Source organism: Cyanistes caeruleus, chromosome 3 (genome assembly GCF_971803275.1).
Source record: "Cyanistes caeruleus chromosome 3, bCyaCae1.hap1.1, whole genome shotgun sequence".
NCBI lineage: Eukaryota > Metazoa > Chordata > Aves > Passeriformes > Paridae > Cyanistes > Cyanistes caeruleus.
In genome coordinates, this window is record NC_141703.1 from 2,434,121 (window position 1) to 2,452,344 (window position 18,224).

Sequence of the window (18,224 nt, forward strand, 5' to 3'; positions counted from 1 at the left end):
AATCACTCCTTGCCCTCCCCTGCCACAGCTGGGCAAAGGAGGAAAAAGGCAAAAAAAAATTAGTGAAGGCTTCGTGAGTGAGGTAAGGACAGGGAGAAATATTTTAATGGCAAAATAGGCTTAACTTAAGTTGCAAAGTGAATTCATTACTAACAGCATCAGAGGATAATGAGAAGTAAAATAAGCCCTTAAAAAACAACTCTGCCTCCCCAGCCCCTCTCTCTTTCCCACCAACAGCACAGGGTCACAGCACATGGGGGTTTTGGTCAGTTCATCACTGAGATTTTCTTCCACTGCCCAGGGAGAGGGATCCTTCCCCTGCTGCACCATGGGGTCCCTCCCACAGGAGACAGCTCCCTCTGAACTTCTCCAGCTTGGCTCTACTCTCATGAGCAGCAGTCCTGACAAAACTGCTGGAATGTGAATTCTCCCCATGGGCCAACAGTCCCTTCCAAAACTGCTGTGCCGTGGGTCTCTCTTTCCATGGGGTGCAGTTCTCCAAGGACAGGCGGCTGCAGCCTGGAAGCAAAGGCCCTCTCTCTCCACCATGTTTCCCATTGGACCACAGCCTCCTCCAGACATCCACCGCTCCAGCGTGGGCACCCTGACATGGGCTATGGGTGGATCTCTGTGTCCAGGGTGGATCCCCAGGGGCTGTGGGTAAATCTCAGTGTCCAGGGTGGATCCTCAGGGGCTGTGTGGATAGATCTCTGTGTCCAAGGTGGATCCTCAGGGGCTGTGTGGATAGATCTCTGTGTCCAAGGTGGATCCTCAGGGGCTGTGTGGATAGATCTCTGCATCATCTGTGGACCCCCAGGGGCTGTGGATGGATCTCTGCATCCCCTGAAGATCCCATGGGCTGAAGGGGTACAGCTGCTTCACCGTGGTCATCACCACAGCCTGTAGAGGAATCTCAGCTCCAGCACCTGGAGCCCCTCCTTCTTCCCTGACCCTGGTGTCTCCACGTTGTTTCCCTCACATGTTGTCACCTTGGGTCACAACAACCCCCCAGAGCTCCAGGCTGGGCAGAGGGGCTGGAAAAGCTGGAAAAGCCCTGGGGGTGCCGGTGCCAGGGGCTGGACACGAGCCCAGGGGTGCCCAGGTGGGCAAGAGGCCACTGGCCCCTGGGCTGGGTGAGGAATTGTGTGTCCAGCAGGAGCAGGGCAGGGATTGTCCCTCTGTGCTGGCTCTGAGAGGCCCCTCCAGGGCTGGCTCCAGTTGTGGCTGGTGCAGGAGAGCCCTGGAGGGGCTGGAGCGTGTCCAGGGCAGGGAACGGAGCTGGGAAGGGTGTGGAGCCCCAGGAGGGGCTGAGGGAGCTGGGAAAGGGGCTGAGCCTGGAGCAAAGGAGGCTCAGGGGGCCCTTGTGGCTCTGCACAAGTCCCTGGCAGGAGGGGACAGCCGGGGGGGTCGGGCTCTGCTGCCAGGGAACAGGGACAGAAGGAGAGCTCAGGCCTCAGGCTGGGCCAGGGGAGGCTCAGGGTGGATATTTGGAAACATTTCTTCATGGCAAGGGTTGTAAAGCATTGGAAGGGGCTGCCCAGGGCAGTGCTGGGATCACCTTCCCTGGAATGTTGAAAACTGTGGATGTGGCACTTGGGGCCAGGGCTTAGAGGTGAACATGGGGCTGGTTCTGGGTGATGGTTTGAACTCTGATCTTGAAACTTCAACAGTTCTGTGATTTGGCCCAAATATCCAAGGTTTGTTTTTTTTTTTTCCTGGAGCAGAGCAGGAAGTGGAGAAATTTCTTTGGCAGTTTTATACTCAGCAAGTTCCTGACACCTGTCTCATGCCTGTTACCAGGCTGTGCTTTCAGCATCATTTTTTGGTGTCAGTTGACAAATGAATGTCCCACCATTACAGCATCCACAGGGCTGTAATGAAACACAGAGCTAATCTGTTCCTTCCTTGTTCCACAGCATTTAAGTAAGGAAAATATTGGCTCTTTAATTAATTAATTTATCAATCCCTCTGTTGCCATCCTTCTCACTGCCCTCCTGATGTCCACAAATATTTAATGTTCAGGAAGCATAAAGAGAGACAATTTCACTCCTAGGCAGTCTCAGCCTAACAATGCTTTATGTTTTGATCCTGTTATTTTATAGTAGAACTGTTCTTTAAGCACTTTGAAAGAGAATTAATTCTTGCCTTCTGAATAATACTTGCTTGTTTCTTTAGCCCCACTCATTACAATTAATACTGAACTGGAGCAAAGTAGCGTTATAGACTTTTTTTTAAAATGATTTATTGAATATAAAGCATGATGTGTTGACTAAATGACGCTTAAAGGTCCATTCCAATCCAGACTGTGATGTGATTTTATGTGTGTGAAACGGAAATTAAATTAATTAAATGAAAAAAATATTTTTTCAGGCTATGTTCATGATTGGCTTTGCAAGAAAAAGGCCCCTCTGAAAGAGTCTGGCATCTCTGAGAGCAATTCTGAGGAAAACCTTCCTTTGAGCCAGTTCACTACTGTGGACAGAGAAGCAATTTGGGCAGAGGTGGAAAACGATCCCGAGACAGCAGAGCTGAAAGCGGAGCAGCCTGAAAACGCCGGATCTCCCCGGGACACGGAGGGCGAGCAGGACAGCAGCGAGCACACCGAGTCTGCAGACACCAGCACGGGCCACGACAGCGACAACACCTCCTCCTTCTCCCCTTCCCTGGAGCTGCAGGAGGTGGGCAAGGAGGACAGCGAGGCCCCGAGCCGCGGGAATTCCCTCAGCGCCTCCCTGTCCGAGAGCTCCAGATCCAGCGCCGGGCCCCGCCTCGTGAGGGCCGACTCCGAGAGGACTCAGGCCTCGGAGTCTCTGTCCAGCGACGAGGAGGTGGACTTGGAGCTGCAGGAAATCAGCCACTGCAGGCTGCTGAAGCAGCAGAAGGAGAAGCAGGAGCTGGCAGAGGCCCTGTTCAAGCACATGCTGCTGTACTTGCAGCCCTACGACTCCCGGCGGGTGCTCTACGCCTTCTCCGTGCTGGAGGCCGTGCTGAAAACCAACCCCAAGGAATTCATCGAGGCCGTGGCCACCACCAGCATGGATACCAGCTCCACGGCGCACCTGAACCTCATCTACAACCTCTTGGCTCGCCACCAGGAAGCTCTGGTAGGGCAGAGCTTTTATGGGAAGCTGCAGCCTCAGTCTCCCACGGTGTGTCCCCACTCCCTGCTGATCGAGCTGCTCACCTACCTGTGCCTGAGCTTCCTGCGCTCCTACTACCCCTGCCGCCTGCAGCTGGGCCACAGGGACCTGCTGGCCAACAGGGACGTGCAGGTGAAGAGCGTGGAGGTGCTCATCAGGATGATGGCCCAGCTGGCCGCCACGGCCAAGGCGGCCGAGCCCAATAGCGTGGAGTTCATCCGGGATTTGCTGGGAAGGTGCAAAGTGCAGGAGTTCGTGCTGCTCTCGCTCTCGGCCTCCATGTACGTCAGCCGCAAACGCTACCGGCTGCTCGTGGCCGACGGGCCCGGCCGCGGCGCTGAGGAGGAGCTCTTCGAGGAGAACCTCATCAATTTCGGCCACGACCAGATCTGGAGCGAGCACCCGCTGCAGATTGAGCTGCTGAAGCTGCTGCAGGTGTTGATTGTCTTGGAGCACCACCTGGGCCAGAGGCCTGAGGAGCAGGAGAACCAGCCAGACCTCTCCAAGGAGTGGCAGCAGGCTGTGAACTTCCAGCAGGCCATCGGGGCCATGCAGTACGTGTACCCACATCCCATCACTTCCCAGGGGCTGTTTGTCTCTGCCGTGGTCAGGGGGCTGCAGCCCGAGTACGGCCATGGGATGCATCCCGCTTGGGTGGGCTTGGTCACCAGTTCCCTGCCCTATTTCGGGAAGTCCTTAGGCTGGACCGTGGCCCCGTTTGTGGTGCAGATCTGCAAAAACCTGGATGAGCTTGTCAAGCAGTATGAAAATGAAGCTGTGAAGACGTCTGCCAAAACATCTGCCAGGTAAGAGACAGCCAGGGAGGGTTTTCTTATCCCAAAAATTCCACTTTCCACAGTGTGTAGGAACTCCCTGGGTCAGCACCTGCGTGGCTCCCAGAGTTTGATCCTTAATTCCTGCTGCACCTGGCCCTGGAGGGAGCTGGAGACAGGATTGTTGCAGCAGCTGGAGGACAAGAGGAAAGAGGAGCAGCAGCTGTGCTATTTCCTGGCTCCCTCTGCCTTCCATCCAAGTATAAAAGCTCCCAGTTTTATGGCTCCTTTCATTTTGATGTTGATATTTGACCTGATATTCCTGATATTCTCACCATTTACTATGGAGTAAAACCAGGAATTTTTAATTGAGGAAATACCACTTGGCTTATTAACATGTTTGGGTTTTTTTCCCTTTCCAAAGCTTCACTTCTAAAAGAGAAAATGTGACTCCTGATTACCCCCTGACCCTTCTGGAAGGGCTGACAACCATCGGGCACTTCTGCCTTCTGGATCATCCCAATCCAACCAAAAAGGTACGTGGGAACCCCCTGTGACCTTCCAGGTGAATATAAACAGTGAATTGTACAAGAAAATAACCTTAGAGAGGCCTCACAGCACACCCAGACAACTGAACTGACTCAGAGGGAAAGGACTGAGCTTAATTTTTCCATATTTGAAGCCTGAAAAGTGAATTTTAAGTCATTGTTCATGAAGATCTTGGTGATGCAAATAGCAGTCCTCTGTCCTTAACTCGTTTATTTTCCTTTGAGTTGACCATGTTTTGATGTGTTCCCTACCATTTTTAGGCTCGTGTGCATAAGAAATTATTTTAACATTGGTATTTTGGGGTTTTTTTCCCCAGTCATCCTGTTCAGCTGAACCTGCCAACCTGAGGAATGCCAGGAATGCCATCCTGGAGGAGCTGCCTCGAATTATGAACACCATGAGCCTCCTCTGGAGCGTCATAAAGAGGGAAGACTCCCAAAAGAGACCAACTGACTTCTTTGGGACAACTAAAGGCTCTTCTTCAGTCTACTTTAAAGCAACCAAAGTAGGAGCCCTTTTAAAATCCTGATTTTTTTGATCTCCTCATCCTCCCCAATGCATTTTACATGGAGTCCTTTTATTGTTGTGTATTTTCTGTATATCCTGCGAAAATAAATAATATTTTATAAACTAGGAGATGGTCTTTGCCTTACATTGATAATTATTTCCCCATCCCTTTACAGACACTGAGAACAAAAATATTGGACTTCCTGAATCCCTTGACAGCACAACTTGGGGTCCAGCTGATGGCAGCAATTGCAGCAGTGTGGAACAGCAAAAAACCTCACAGGAGTCACAGTAAAACCAAGGTGAAGCTAAAGAAAGGCACTCTTTTATTTCCTCTGTAAAGGCAAATGTTACATTTATACAGTCAGTTGCCTACAAACTCTGTAGATTCTTTGGGGTTTTTGAAATAGGACTGAAAAATCTGAATTCCTCTTTAAAAAAAAAACATCAGGACTACAATTAAACCTCAATAAATAATCAAATAAAACCCACATCGTGGTTTTAAATCTGAGAGTAAAAGCTGTTTTTTATTCCATACTGGATTGCAGTTGGACAATTATATTTTAAAGCCCATGAATCAGCTGAGTTTCTAGAGAAAATGAGAGCTGTGTTCTCTGGAACACAGAGAACTTTTCCTTTCCTGCTGTAGAATCCAGTTGTTTTCATCAAGTGTTGGGAGAAGATCTTCTCATGGCAAGGGCTGTGTTTGATTGATGTAATGTAAATGATCTCTGTTATTTCCATATAATTTTGAGGGGTGTGTCTTTGGTTTTGTTTGCTTTTGTCAGATTCTCCCAGTGGCCAGTGCATCCCAGCTCATTCTCGTGGACTTAATTTGTGCCCTGAACACACTGAAAATTGACACCATATTAAATCTGGTCAAAGAGGTGGTCAAGAAACCAGCACAAATCAAGGGGGAAGAGGTAAGCAGGAAGATAATTCCATTTTCTTAATGTATTCCAGCCTGGATCTGTTTCCTTGTGTCTTTGAAGCATTGTTAGAAGGGTTTTCTTTTAAATGTGGGATCGTCCTTTGCTCCTGAAGAAGTTTTGGTATCCAGGTTGTGTTTGATCCACAATAAGTAGATTCTTTAAAATATATCAGGCAGATGGTGATGGGACAAGGGGAGAGTGGTTTTAAACTATCAGAGAGCAGGGTTAGCTGAGATTTTGGGAATAAATCCTTCCCTGTGAGGGTGAGGAGGGGCTGGGATGGAATTCCCAGAGAAGCTGTGGCTGCCCCTGCATCCCTTGGAAGTATCCAAGGCCAGCTTGCATTTTTTTTTTTCCTTCTGATGGCAAATAATTGTGGGTTTGCTTTTCTTTTCCAGAAATCTTCTCTCGTGGATATCCCAGTGCTGCAGTTCAGTTATGCTTTCATTCAGAGGTAACTCAGTCCTTCTAAAACAGAATTTCCTGTTTGACTCCAATGAGGGAACAGCCAGTATTGCCATTTCTGCTTTCCTTTGATCTCCCTGTCCCAGAACACTTCTCTGCAGGAAATGTGTTGTCCCTTGGTTGTTGACACACAGACAGAGTGCCAGGGCTGTGACACTGGAAGGGGAGGTGACACTGACAGTCAGGAAGGGCAGGACTGATCCTGAAGCTTTTAAGCCACCGAGTTCCTCCTACCTGTTGTTTTTTGTTCTTTTCTTAACTCTGCCTTCACTCAGGTGTGCTTTGGTTTTATATTTTTTTGGCAGACTCCCTGTCCCAGCCCTGCAGGAGAACTTCCAGCCCTTGTTAGGGCTCCTCAGAGAGTCTGTGCAGCTGAACTTGGCTCCTCCTGGCCACTTCCTTCTCCTCAGGTACTGCATGGGACAGGAGAGGTGTCACTGAGGTTTTACACTGTGCAGTTCCTGACTGGGAGTGCTCTGCTCTGCCCACAGCACCCTGAATGACTTTGTGACAAGGACACCCACCCTGGAAAACAAAAAGGATCAGAAAGACCTGCAGGTACAGTGGCTTCAAATTCACCTTTTTGTGCCTAAACCTGGCACTGCTCAAGGAAAAGTGACCTGTCCTTTGGATCTGAATTCCTGGGCTTTTGGGAATGCTTGGATGTGCATCCACACATTTTGGCTGAACAGGGGAGACTCAGACATGACAAACAAACAGAATTTTATCCCAAATGCTTGAAATCTTTCCAAAGCTGGTTTTTTTGTGCACTATTAGGGTTTTTCTCAGAACTGAGCTCAGGACACGAGTGGGATGTCATGAGTTCACATCCTGTGTGTGAATACTGAAATCTCCAAGCTGTCTAGGAAAATGAATTAACACTTGGAGCTCCCAGCTGGGTTTGGCAATGGGAATGACGCTGACCTCAGCTGTGTAAAGAAAGGAGCAGAGCAAGATTCTCCTCCTGTAGTGCCTTATTTCACCAGGACACTTTGACCACTGCTTACCTGGGTGGTTTTGGGTTGTGCTTACAGGACTTTGATGTGCCAACAGAGAAATTCAATCTCCCCTTTCTGCCTCAGAGTCCTGCCAGCAAAATGCCAGCAATGCCAGAAAATTTTTACATTTTACAGCCTTTGCTTTGCTTTGGCTGGATGTGGTTTGGTTTCATTGCAGCTCATTTCCCTGGGAATTAAAAATTGCCAATTAAATACCTGATGCCACTTTGGTTACATTACAGGAGGTGACCCAAAAGATCCTGGAGGCTGTGGGGACCATTGCTGGTTCTTCCCTGGAACAGACCAGTTGGCTGAGCAGGAACTTGGAAGTGAAAGCTCAGCCTCAGATTTTACCAGATGAATTCAACATGGAGGATGTCAATGGTAACGTGGCTTTCCCTGCCTCCTGCTGCCCCCTCTCCTCTGCTGAAGGCAGTGAAGAGCACAAGGGGTCTGGTGATGTGTGCTTTGCATGATTTTATATTTTAGTGTAACACCAGTTTGCAAATAAATGTTCTGGTTGGGCAGCAAGTTGGGAATCAGCAACATTTAAACCTGTCTGAAGAGAAAACTCGATTATTTTGCCTCTTTTAGATACATCAGTGGCACCATCTTCAATGGTTTCTGCCTCTGCTCCTTCAATCTACAGCGTCCAAGCCCTTTCTCTCCTTGCAGAGGTCAGTGGGGCCTCTCATCCCTGGGGTTATTGGGGTCATTAAGCTGATTCCTGGCAGATTAAACAGGAGTGCAAATCTTTTGGGGGCTATTCCATTGTTCCAGCCTGAAACATGGCAGGCTTTCCCCTTTTCCAGCAGTGCCAGCTGTGGCTCTGAAGGGTTCTCCTGTGCATTGTGCAGGTTCTGGCCTCGCTGCTGGACGTGGTGTACCGCAGTGATGAGAAGGAGAAGGCCGTGCCCCTCATCTCCCGCCTGCTCTATTTTGTTTTCCCCTACCTGCGGAACCACAGGTGAGTCTCTCTCTGCTCCTGGCATTTTTCCCTGTCTGATCTTTTGGGTTTTTGTATTCCCTTGTTTGTCCATTCTCTGTTCCCATTTGAATGGGTTTGAGCTGTGTTTGAGCAGTGTTTCCCCAGGAGCTGAACCTGTTGTTGTGTCAGTTCTGTGACAGCACTTTCTGCTCAGCTGTGGGGATTCCCTCACCTGGGATTTTGGGTTTTACTCAAATCTCCCCTTTCTGTGCCCATCTGGGAATGGGGATGGGGCAGTAGAGCATGGGCAAGTCCCAGGATCCACCAGGAAGCAGGAAAAGCATCATCTCTCCCTATCCCCTTCCCAGTTTGTCTCACAAATGTGGGAGAAATGGATGATATCCATTGGAGACACAGGGCATGGAATCCTGGAATGGTTTGGGTTGGAAAGGCACTTAAATCCCACCCATTCCCAGCCCTGCCATGGCAGGGACACCTCCCACTGTCCCAGGAGCTCCCAATGTCCAGCCTGGCCTTGGGCACTGCCAGGGATCCAGGGGCAGCCCCAGCTGCTCTGGCAATTCCATCCCAGCCCCTGCCCACCCTGCCAGGGAACAATTCCTTCCTAAAGGAATTCAAACCAATCCTTTTGTGAGTTGGAATCTATTCTTGAACTTCAAAAAAGCCCATACTGATCATTTTTGTCCTCTCTCCCAGTGCCTACAACATTCCCAGTTTCCGTGCTGGTGCTCAGCTGCTCAGCTCCCTGAGTGGATACGCCTACACCAAGAGAGCCTGGAAAAAAGAAGTCCTGGAATTGTACATGGATCCATCTTTTTTCCAGATGGACACTTCCTGCACTCAGTAAGACATGGAACTGCAGCACTCCAAGTGCTGAAATTGTGTTCTGAATTTGCAAGGAAGGGCTTTAAAGGAGAAGAGTAACTTTGGGAAGAAAATTCCATGTAGTGTTTTCTTATGGAATGGGATCATGTTAAAAATGAGTCTGTCCACTAATTCTGCTCCAGACAAGAGTCTGCACACAAATCCTGCCTGGAAACTGTTTCCTTGTATGAAAAGTTTGACCCAGATGATTTCTGAGGTGAATCCACACCACAGCTTTCCCTGGATATCTAATTCCTTCTTTCTCTCCTGCAGCTGGAGATCCATCATTGATCATCTCCTCACACATGAGAAAACCATGTTTAAGGATTTGATGAGTAAGTATCAACTGCTGATCATTTATTTCTACCTCAATTTGAAATCTATTTGCATTTGAGCCATTTGGGTGCATTTTTATTACACTGATTTATCCATAAAGTGCAGACTGTGCATAATTAACCATTTTATTAACTTCATTCCCAGCTAGAGCTGAGTTAAATCTGGATTTTGGTCACGTCCAAAACACACCAGAGGAGGTTTTGCTGTAGAGGTGCTCCTGTTGGGTTCCCACATTCACATTTTGCTCTAATTTTGAGTTGTGCAAGAGAGAATTTGGCAAACTCTGCAGGTGTCTGCCATGAGCAGCGCAGCAAACCTTCCATCAATGTGCTGTGACCTCTAATCCAGGCTTGAGGAGAGCATGGAAGAACAAATCCTGGGGAAAAGGGTGGGACAGGACCCCTTAAATTGACCTCAAGCAGCTTTAGTCTCTTTTCCAGCCTCTCTAAAAGAATAATTGAACAGTTACAACACCAGACAAATTTTCTTACGCAAGACAAATTCCCGCTCGGCGAGGCAGAGAGATTTTATTGTGGAGGATTTCAGGGATTCTGTGCAGCCCCCGAGGCAGGCAGCTGTGGTGGGGTGGATGATTGTGCTGTGTGTTGCAGCCATGCAGAGCAGTGCCCTGAAGCTGTACCCCAGCTTTGAGCAGAAGGCCATGCTGCTGAAGCGCCAGGCCTTCGCCGTCTTCAGCGGGGAGATCGACCAGTACCACCTGTACCTGCCCCTGATCCAAGGTGAGGCTCCATCCCTTCCCTTCAGCTGGAACACAAATCCCTTTGTTCCAGAGCAGCTGGGGCTGCCCCTGCATCCCTGGAAGTCTCCAAAGCCAGCTTGGATGTGTAACTTTATTTAAAAAAATCCTTTTTCTGTTTCTCTGATTCTGCTTCATTTCTTTTGTATTTTTCTTTTTCTTCCTGGATTTCTCAGCTTCCTTTGGACTGAATTTTTTTGGGATCCTCCCTCGTGGGGAGCCCTGCTTATCTCAGTTCTTATGATTTGAAGAAAACTCTCGAGCTCGTTAGAATCTTGTTTCTTGTGTTTATTAAAAGGTCATCACAAAACTTGACAGTTTTTTCTAGGCTGGCTGCACAAGGTTAATCTTTGTAATCTGGTACATTGCTTTCTTCTGATGGTACAAACAAGGCCTTGTGGCTCACCTTGTGTCTGATGCACAAAATGCCCCCAAAGTATACAGTTCTTTTATCTTTATATTTATTTTTACTCAATTAACAATATATTGTTATATTGTTATATATAACAATATTATTTATTAGTTGAATTATTAGAATTCAACTAATTAGAATTAGAATTATTTAATATTCAGATAAATGGGATTTGGAGGAATTATTTGGTCTTGCTGTAGGAGGATTTCAGCATCCTCTTCAGGGGATTCCTTAACTTGGAAAATTGGGAGAGGAGAAAGGTGGGGATTGTTTTTCATCTGCACACACTTGGGAATGATTTGGAGCTAGTTGTATTTAAATATTGACAAATAATAGCAAAAGAGAACATTTATGACAGATTTTTATAGAAACAACCAATATTAGACATGTATATTATTTTTCTTAATGACCCAATGACCCATCACCTGAGTGCTGCACTGTGACATTTTCTGTCCAATCACTCACTATTATCCAAAAACTTCTAGGAGAAGAACATGAAGAAGAAAGAAAAAGGACAAGAGACAACACCCTAAATCCTCCATCTTGTCTCTTGTTCTCTAAACTTTAACTTTTTCACCCAGTGATTTAAGAAAATTTTCTAATCTACACACTCACACTTTTAGCTTTTCTGTCTAACTTTAACAGTTGTTTTCATGTATCACCATGCAAACATGCTCATGAATTTCATGTTGTATGAAATTCAGTGTTTTTCTGGATCTTAGAGCTAGGTATCAGAAACAAGGGCACACACTCTATCCCAGATTCCAACAGGATGGGGCTTGGAGCAGCCTGGTCCCAGCCCACTGACCTGGCTGATCTTTATTGTCTCTCCCAAGACAAACCATTCCATGATATAAAATTTCTGTAGGAAAGCAAACTCACCTCTTTTCCAACAAATGCTTCTGTATTTTTTTTCATTTTGAACAGAATTTATGAATCTCTCAATTACAGCAGATAAATTATCTCAGCCAGGAAAGACAGGAATCTTGGTTTCACAGCCTTTGCTCTGGAAATGTGGTTATTTCATGGCAACCTGTTGTTGTTCTCTTTAAATTCCACTTTTGATCACATTTTGTGCCCTATAAACCCACTCAGGCTACATCTGAATTACAATTTCGTTAATACAATGTGAGGAATTCAGCCCAAAACCGATGATGAAGTAAAAATTGTGTTTTGCCACCTGCAAAGTGGAGAGGGACCTTTCACAGGGGCTGGAGCGACAGGAGAAGGGGAATGGCCTTAAACTGAACAAGGAAGGGTTTGATGGGATGTTGGGCAGGAATTGTTCCCTGGCAGGGTGGGCAGGGGCTGGGATGGAATTGCCAGAGCAGCTGGGGCTGCCCCTGGATCCCTGGCAGTGCCCAAGGCCAGGCTGGACATTGGGAGCAGCTGGGACAGTGGGAGGTGGCCCTGCCATGGCTGGGGTGGCACTGGGTAGTCTTTGAGACCCTCCCAACCCAAACCATTCCATGATTCCACACTTTAATTCCCAAAACAACACAAATTCAGGAAAATGCTGTTTTTATTTTGCTTTTTCCCTTTTTTATGCTTCCTCCAGAACGCCTGACCGAGAACCTCCGTGTGGGCCAGACTTCTCTGGTGGCTGCCCAGATGTTTCTCTTCTTCAGAGTTCTTTTGCTGAGGATTTCCCCACAACATCTCACCTCCTTGTGGCCAATCATGGTCACAGAACTGGTAAAAAAAGCAGTTCTGAACTTAGACTTGAAAAAAAAAATCAGCCTGTGATTTTTCCCTTTTTCCTCTTCCCTGCTTGGAAATGTTTCCACAGTTTTACATTCATCTGATTGTTTATGGGGGAAAAAGTTAAATTATCATTAGGAAATTCCTTTTGGATTAATTTTGGTGGTGTCAATGGAATCTCTTGCCTGAAATATTAATTTGTTACGAGTCATGAAGGTTCCTTTTCATCACTTTTAGTTGGGATTGAGTTGGATGAACATTTCAGCATCTCCATAATTATTTCTTTAAAGATCCAGACATTTCTACAGCTGGAGGAAGATTTAACTGAGGAAGAGGAACCAGCAAAGTAAGAGTTGTCATTTGAGAGAGTTCTTTAAAATTAATTAATTTAATTAACTCTCTGGGATAGGGAGGAGAGTTTGAGAGATTTCCTTGAAATTAATTAATTGTTTCTCTGGGATATGGAGGAGCCAACAGTGCTATTGCACTTTTATATTTCTATAAAATACTAATAAAATATAATTTATAATTTATAATATAAATTATAAAGAATATAAATACTAATAATGTAAATAAATATAAAAATAATATATTAACATAATATATTAATATATTAGCATAAATATGATTAATATAATTAATATAATTAAATATAAATAATATAAAATATAGAAATATATATTTAAATATACTTAAATATTAATATAAATTAATATAATTTATAATATAAAATACTAATAAATCATAATTTAGTTATTTAAAATTTAAAGTACTAATAAATCATAACTTAGCATTTTTTCCAGCAGTGGTGATATGCTTAAAAATATTATTCATTATTAGTTGTGTACAAAAATAAAATTAAATGCTAAGTTGGCAATTGAATATTTTAACGTGGTGCCATTTTTGGGTGTATTTTAGATTATTTTGCTCCTTCCTAAAACAAAATGAAAACACTGATACAAGAGTTCCTTTGTGTAAATGTCAGGGTTCCTCTTGTGCTGACTGAAAAACTTTGGGTGGATTAGAGACTGGGGGACTTTTAAAAAAAAATATTATTTATTATTAAACTAAATATTATTTATTGTTAAATTTAAATTATTTTTAATAACTTTTATTTTTAATTACTTAAATATTTTTTTTAAAAAAATTAAATAAATGGGGCTTTTTTTTTTAATTTAAACACAGGAACAACAGCAAAATCAGCAAAGCCAAAGGCTCTGGGGATGGCAGTGGGGCAGAGATCCAGCCCAGCGAGCTGTGCCTGTACCTGGCAGCCTGCAAATTCCTGGACACTGCTCTTTCCTTCCCCCCTGACAGGATGCAGCTCTTCCAAATGTGAGTCCCTCTTCTCCTCTTGTTCCCTTATCCTTGAAAAGAATTCTGCTTTCCTCAAGTTTGCATTTTGCCTTTCGTCAGTTCCTTTCAGGAGTGGTGATATTCAGATAAATGGGATTTGGAGGAATTATTTGGTCTTGCTGTAGGAGGATTTCAGCATCCTCTTCAAGGGATTCCTTAACTTGGAAAATTGGGAGAGGAGAAAGGTGGGGATTGTTTTCCATCTGCACACACTTGGGAATGTTTTGGAGCTAGTTGTATTTAAATATTGACAAATAATAGCAAAAGAGAACATTTATGACAGATTTTTATAGAAACAACCAGTGCTGCACTGAACTAGGCATGATCCAAACAAAGGATTTCCATCTTTTTGAGGAATCAATCCATTTATTCCAGGTACAAATGGGCCTTTGTGCCAGAGGTGGACACAGAATCATCTCCTGCCACCTCTCACCTGGTGGAAAACCACCAGGAATGCCAACCACACATCGTGAGGATCATGGATCTGCTCAAGATGAAATATGGGGTAAAAAAACTTTTATTTTTCTTTAATCCATTAATCTACTTTTCCAAACACAAGATTTTAAGTTACTCAAGGGATTTTTAGATACTCCCTGTGAGGAAGAGGAAAAGGCTGCCCAGAGCAGCTGTGGCTGCCTCTGGATCCTGGGAATGTCCAAAGCCAGGTTGGACAGGGCTTGGAGCAGCCTGGGACAGTGGAAGAGCTCATGGATGAGCTGGATGATCTTTAAGGTCCTTTCCAACCTTTACCTTTAGTAAATCCCAGCCTTTTTTTTTTTTTTTTTAACTTTCAGGAGCCAAAGCACCCCGAGGGAATTCCCAGGAATCCCAAATTCCCCCTGCTGACGCTGCACTCTGTGTCCAGCATCACCCAGCTGATGCCTTTCTTCCAGACTCTGTGCTGGGCATTCACAGCCCGTGGCACTGACTCCCAAAATTCCCAGCCCTCTGCAGCTGCTTCCATGGATTCTCTCAGCAGCAACAGCATCAGGATCCTGCAGCAGCTGGAGGACAGCGTGGAATGGGATTTCCTGGAAAATATGGAAAGCTGAACCTCACCTGGGACGCTCCTGCTGGATCAACAGCAAACACAGGGAAAGCCTGGCTGAAATTCCTTCTTTTCCCCCCAAGATTTCCAGCTACATTTTGGGATTTCTCCTTGCTGTTGCAGAGTGCTCTTCAAATTATTCAGGAGCTGGTGGTAAAAAGCAGGAATGTCCAGTTCCTGTGGTGGGAAAAAAGGGCAGTTTGGTGGGAATTTCTCTGAGTTCCTATGTTTTATTTGTTTTCCGTGGGAAGGATTAAAGACATTTTGTAAATAAGGGAAGAATATTTTGGACTTGGTGGAAGCAGCAACTGCTCTGGGACTTCTCCAGTACTTGAAAGTGATTTTGGAGCTGTGTCCTGAAGGAAAGTTGAAGGAAAATCCAATATTGCATGTCAGTGTACAATCAGTTTGCAGTGAGTCGTTTCCTGAGGTGAAAGCCCTTTAATTTGGCCTAAATTGATCAAATTCTGAACAAATCCCCCAAATTCCTCACAGGTGGATTTCCTAAGTCTCAGCATCGTGCAAAGAGCTGCAGCTTTGCCCTGGCTGTAATTTCAGCTCTGTGCTAGAACAGAATCTTCAGGCTTAGCAATTCCTAATGAATCAGAAGTGTGCATAAAACACAAACCTGTGTAGGAACATTTTGTAATTAGCATTACTTGAGCGGGGTTTGATTTTAATTAATCGATTAAAATATTTAAATTCCTATTTTTTAAATTAAAAACTTGCATTCTTTCAGTGACTCAGGTGGCTGCAGCTTCTGAAATGCAACTAAATGAAGATAATGCTGTAAAAATAGAAACTGCTTAACTAAAATGAAAATAATATTCTTCTTTTTTTTTTTTTTTAAGAACATTTTTTTGTACAAAAGAATGTATTTGGTCATTCCTGGATGGTGAGAGAGGTAGGGAGATCATCCCAGTGCTTTTTCTAAATTAAAAAGGGAAAATTAAAATGGGAAATGTTTGGTTGGGAGTGAGGGGTTTCTTTCTCTCAAGCTCCCATAACAAACACAGGAGGCTTTTCTGCAGTGGGTTTTAGGTACAGATGGATGAGATTTTTCATCTTGGGTTTATAAATTAAAATAATGGAACATCCTTTCCTCTCCTACTGGAATACTGCAAAAAAATAATACAATAGGATTGTGCTAAACTTCTTTAAATCCTCTGCATTTTCACAGTGGAGGAAAGTGGTGGGCTGAGGTGTGGTCATTGAGAATGTGAATTATTTCTATTAATATAATTTATTAATGGTCTCTAATGCTGTTGGAATGAGCACAAGTGAAAAGTTACCCTTTGAAAGTGTTACTTGAATATTGGAGCAGGCCACTTTTAAAATGTTGGTGTTCATTTCCTACCTATCTTCAATAATTTTTATGGATAAGCTGAACACTCAGGATGGTTTGGTACTTTTATTTTCAGTTTCCTGCTGGTTGAATTCCATACTTGGATATTTCCCTTAAAATGCTGATAAAGGAGAGTAGGATTTGATGGGATCTTGGGCAGGAATTGTTCCCTGGCAGGGTGGGCAGGGGCTGGGATGGAATTGCCAGAGCAGCTGGGGCTGCCCCTGGATCCCTGGCAGTGCCCAAGGCCAGGCTGGACATTGGGAGCAGCTGGGACAGTGGGAGGTGTCCCTGCCATGGCAGGGCTGGGATTGGGTGGGATTTAAGGTCCTTTCCAACCCAAACCATCCCAGGATTCTGTTATTCCATGATTCTATCAAATGGCTGCTAAAATCTAAGACAACTTTTTGCCATTAAGCTGCTTTCAGTGGCCTCAAACATTTAAGGGACTTGCAGAATCCTTCCACTTCAAAAGAAAAAGTTCTTTAATGTTTAATATCCAAGCAGACCTTTTGTAATTATAAAGAATGTGAAAAAGGAAGAAAGGGCTTTAACTAAAAGTCCTGCTTGAGAGGTGGAGGGGCACAGGTCCATGGGCCCAAAGGGGAATATTTTATTCCTTTCTTCCATAACTTTATTACTTTTCCATGTGGGACTAACTGTGGTTGTATTCTCCTTATGCTCCTACTGCTGAATCCACCAAGGAAGCACAGCAGGGCTGTCCTGCTCTAAGCTGCTCCTGCCAAAGCAGAACAACCTCACTGCCCATGAATCTGGAAATGTTTTTGCCTGGAATTCCAGACTTTCTCTCCTTTTCCAGGAGAGGAAATGCTTTTGCTTTGCTGTGTTTTTGCTTTTCAGTCTAACCAAGCTCAGCTTTATCTTTTGGATACTTCAGCTCCCATACAGCAGAGCCACAGTGCAAAGAGACAGGCTTGGAAATATTCCAAAGGATTTCGTTTTCCTGAAAGAAAAAATCAGGAGGTAAACTGCTGAAGAGCAGCAGGACTTGAAGTGTAGAGCATTAAGTGATGGTTGTGTATCCCATACCGTACATGAATGTAATTCTTCTAATAATATTAAATGTTATTTTGCAATGCCTTTTCAAATGCAGTTCTTATTTTTCAACCTGCCTACACTGCTCACTCACCAACTTTAATTTTTATCTGACTCTGGAGAAGTTCCCAAACTCAATCATGGAGTAATTGAGGTTGGAAAAAATCTCCAAGGTCATCAGGTCCCAGCTGTGCCCTATGCCCACCTTGTCCCCAGCCCAGAGCCCTGAGTGCCACGTCCAGCCCTTCCTTGGGCACCTGCAGGGATGGGCACTGCAAAGCTCCCTGGGCAGCCCCTGCCAAGGCCTGAGCTCCCTTTCCTTGGGGACATTCCTGCTGAAAAATCCCATTTCAGGATGAGGGCTGTGATGTGATCACTGCTGGCCCCTGCCTTGGGAGAGGCTGTGCTTGCTGCTGCCTCTCTTCCCCTCTCATCCCACGGCCCTGCTGCTCCACTTCCTGTATCCCTGGTTTTACACCCCTGGAATTCCCACACTGAGATCCCTGTCCCTGCTTGGGACAAGCTTTGGGGAGTTGTGTCTGGAAGATGGAACATCATGGAGCATGTGGAGGCAGCTGCTGCTGGAGAGATCATGGGTTGACCCTGGATGCAGGGAGAGGCTTCCCAGGAAATCAGGAGCTGCTGCTGCTGCACGACTCCAGCCTGAACGTTTTCACATATCCAAGGGAATGCCCTGGAAGTGCTGCCTTTAATGCAGAGGGAAGAAAACTCCTGTGCCACGAGCTTTAACAGCTGAGGCTGGAGGAGTGGGGTTTAAAGGACTGTGGGAAAGCTGCTGCTCACATTTCACCCTTCCCTGTATCCAGGGCCTCCCCTGGAACGCCGTGTGAGGGATTGTGGATGTGCCAAACACCGCTGGCTGTGGAGCCACCCGAGGGCTGCTGGTGAGGATACTGTGAGAAGGAACAGGATGTGGCTGGGGAAGGGGCCAGCAGGAGCTGGGGCAGCAATTTCTGGGACAAACGTCCTTGTTCTGGCACAGGGATGAGATCAGGGAGTGCCAGACAAAACTCCC

General features: G+C 45.5%; 1 protein-coding gene across 4 annotated transcripts in view; it reads left to right on the top strand.

Moving 5' to 3' along the window:
* The window catches only part of DOP1B (DOP1 leucine zipper like protein B), a 41,129-nt gene extending 23,888 nt beyond the window's left edge, over window positions 1-17,241 (top strand). For all 4 annotated transcript variants that reach the window (XM_086883940.1, XM_086883937.1, XM_086883939.1 and 1 more), the window contains exons 19-37: window positions 2,371-3,946; window positions 4,338-4,449; window positions 4,779-4,967; window positions 5,146-5,271; window positions 5,758-5,892; window positions 6,300-6,355; window positions 6,672-6,776; window positions 6,858-6,924; window positions 7,607-7,748; window positions 7,959-8,041; window positions 8,222-8,331; window positions 9,010-9,156; window positions 9,451-9,512; window positions 10,125-10,253; window positions 12,241-12,377; window positions 12,674-12,729; window positions 13,569-13,718; window positions 14,115-14,244; window positions 14,534-17,241. In XM_086883940.1, coding sequence (XP_086740066.1) covers window positions 2,371-3,946; window positions 4,338-4,449; window positions 4,779-4,967; window positions 5,146-5,271; window positions 5,758-5,892; window positions 6,300-6,355; window positions 6,672-6,776; window positions 6,858-6,924; window positions 7,607-7,748; window positions 7,959-8,041; window positions 8,222-8,331; window positions 9,010-9,156; window positions 9,451-9,512; window positions 10,125-10,253; window positions 12,241-12,377; window positions 12,674-12,729; window positions 13,569-13,718; window positions 14,115-14,244; window positions 14,534-14,791 — 3,770 coding nt within the window. In that variant the 3' untranslated portion in view covers window positions 14,792-17,241. The remainder of the gene's footprint in view (window positions 1-2,370; window positions 3,947-4,337; window positions 4,450-4,778; window positions 4,968-5,145; window positions 5,272-5,757; window positions 5,893-6,299; window positions 6,356-6,671; window positions 6,777-6,857; window positions 6,925-7,606; window positions 7,749-7,958; window positions 8,042-8,221; window positions 8,332-9,009; window positions 9,157-9,450; window positions 9,513-10,124; window positions 10,254-12,240; window positions 12,378-12,673; window positions 12,730-13,568; window positions 13,719-14,114; window positions 14,245-14,533) is intronic.
* The last annotated feature ends 983 nt before the right edge of the window (window positions 17,242-18,224 follow it).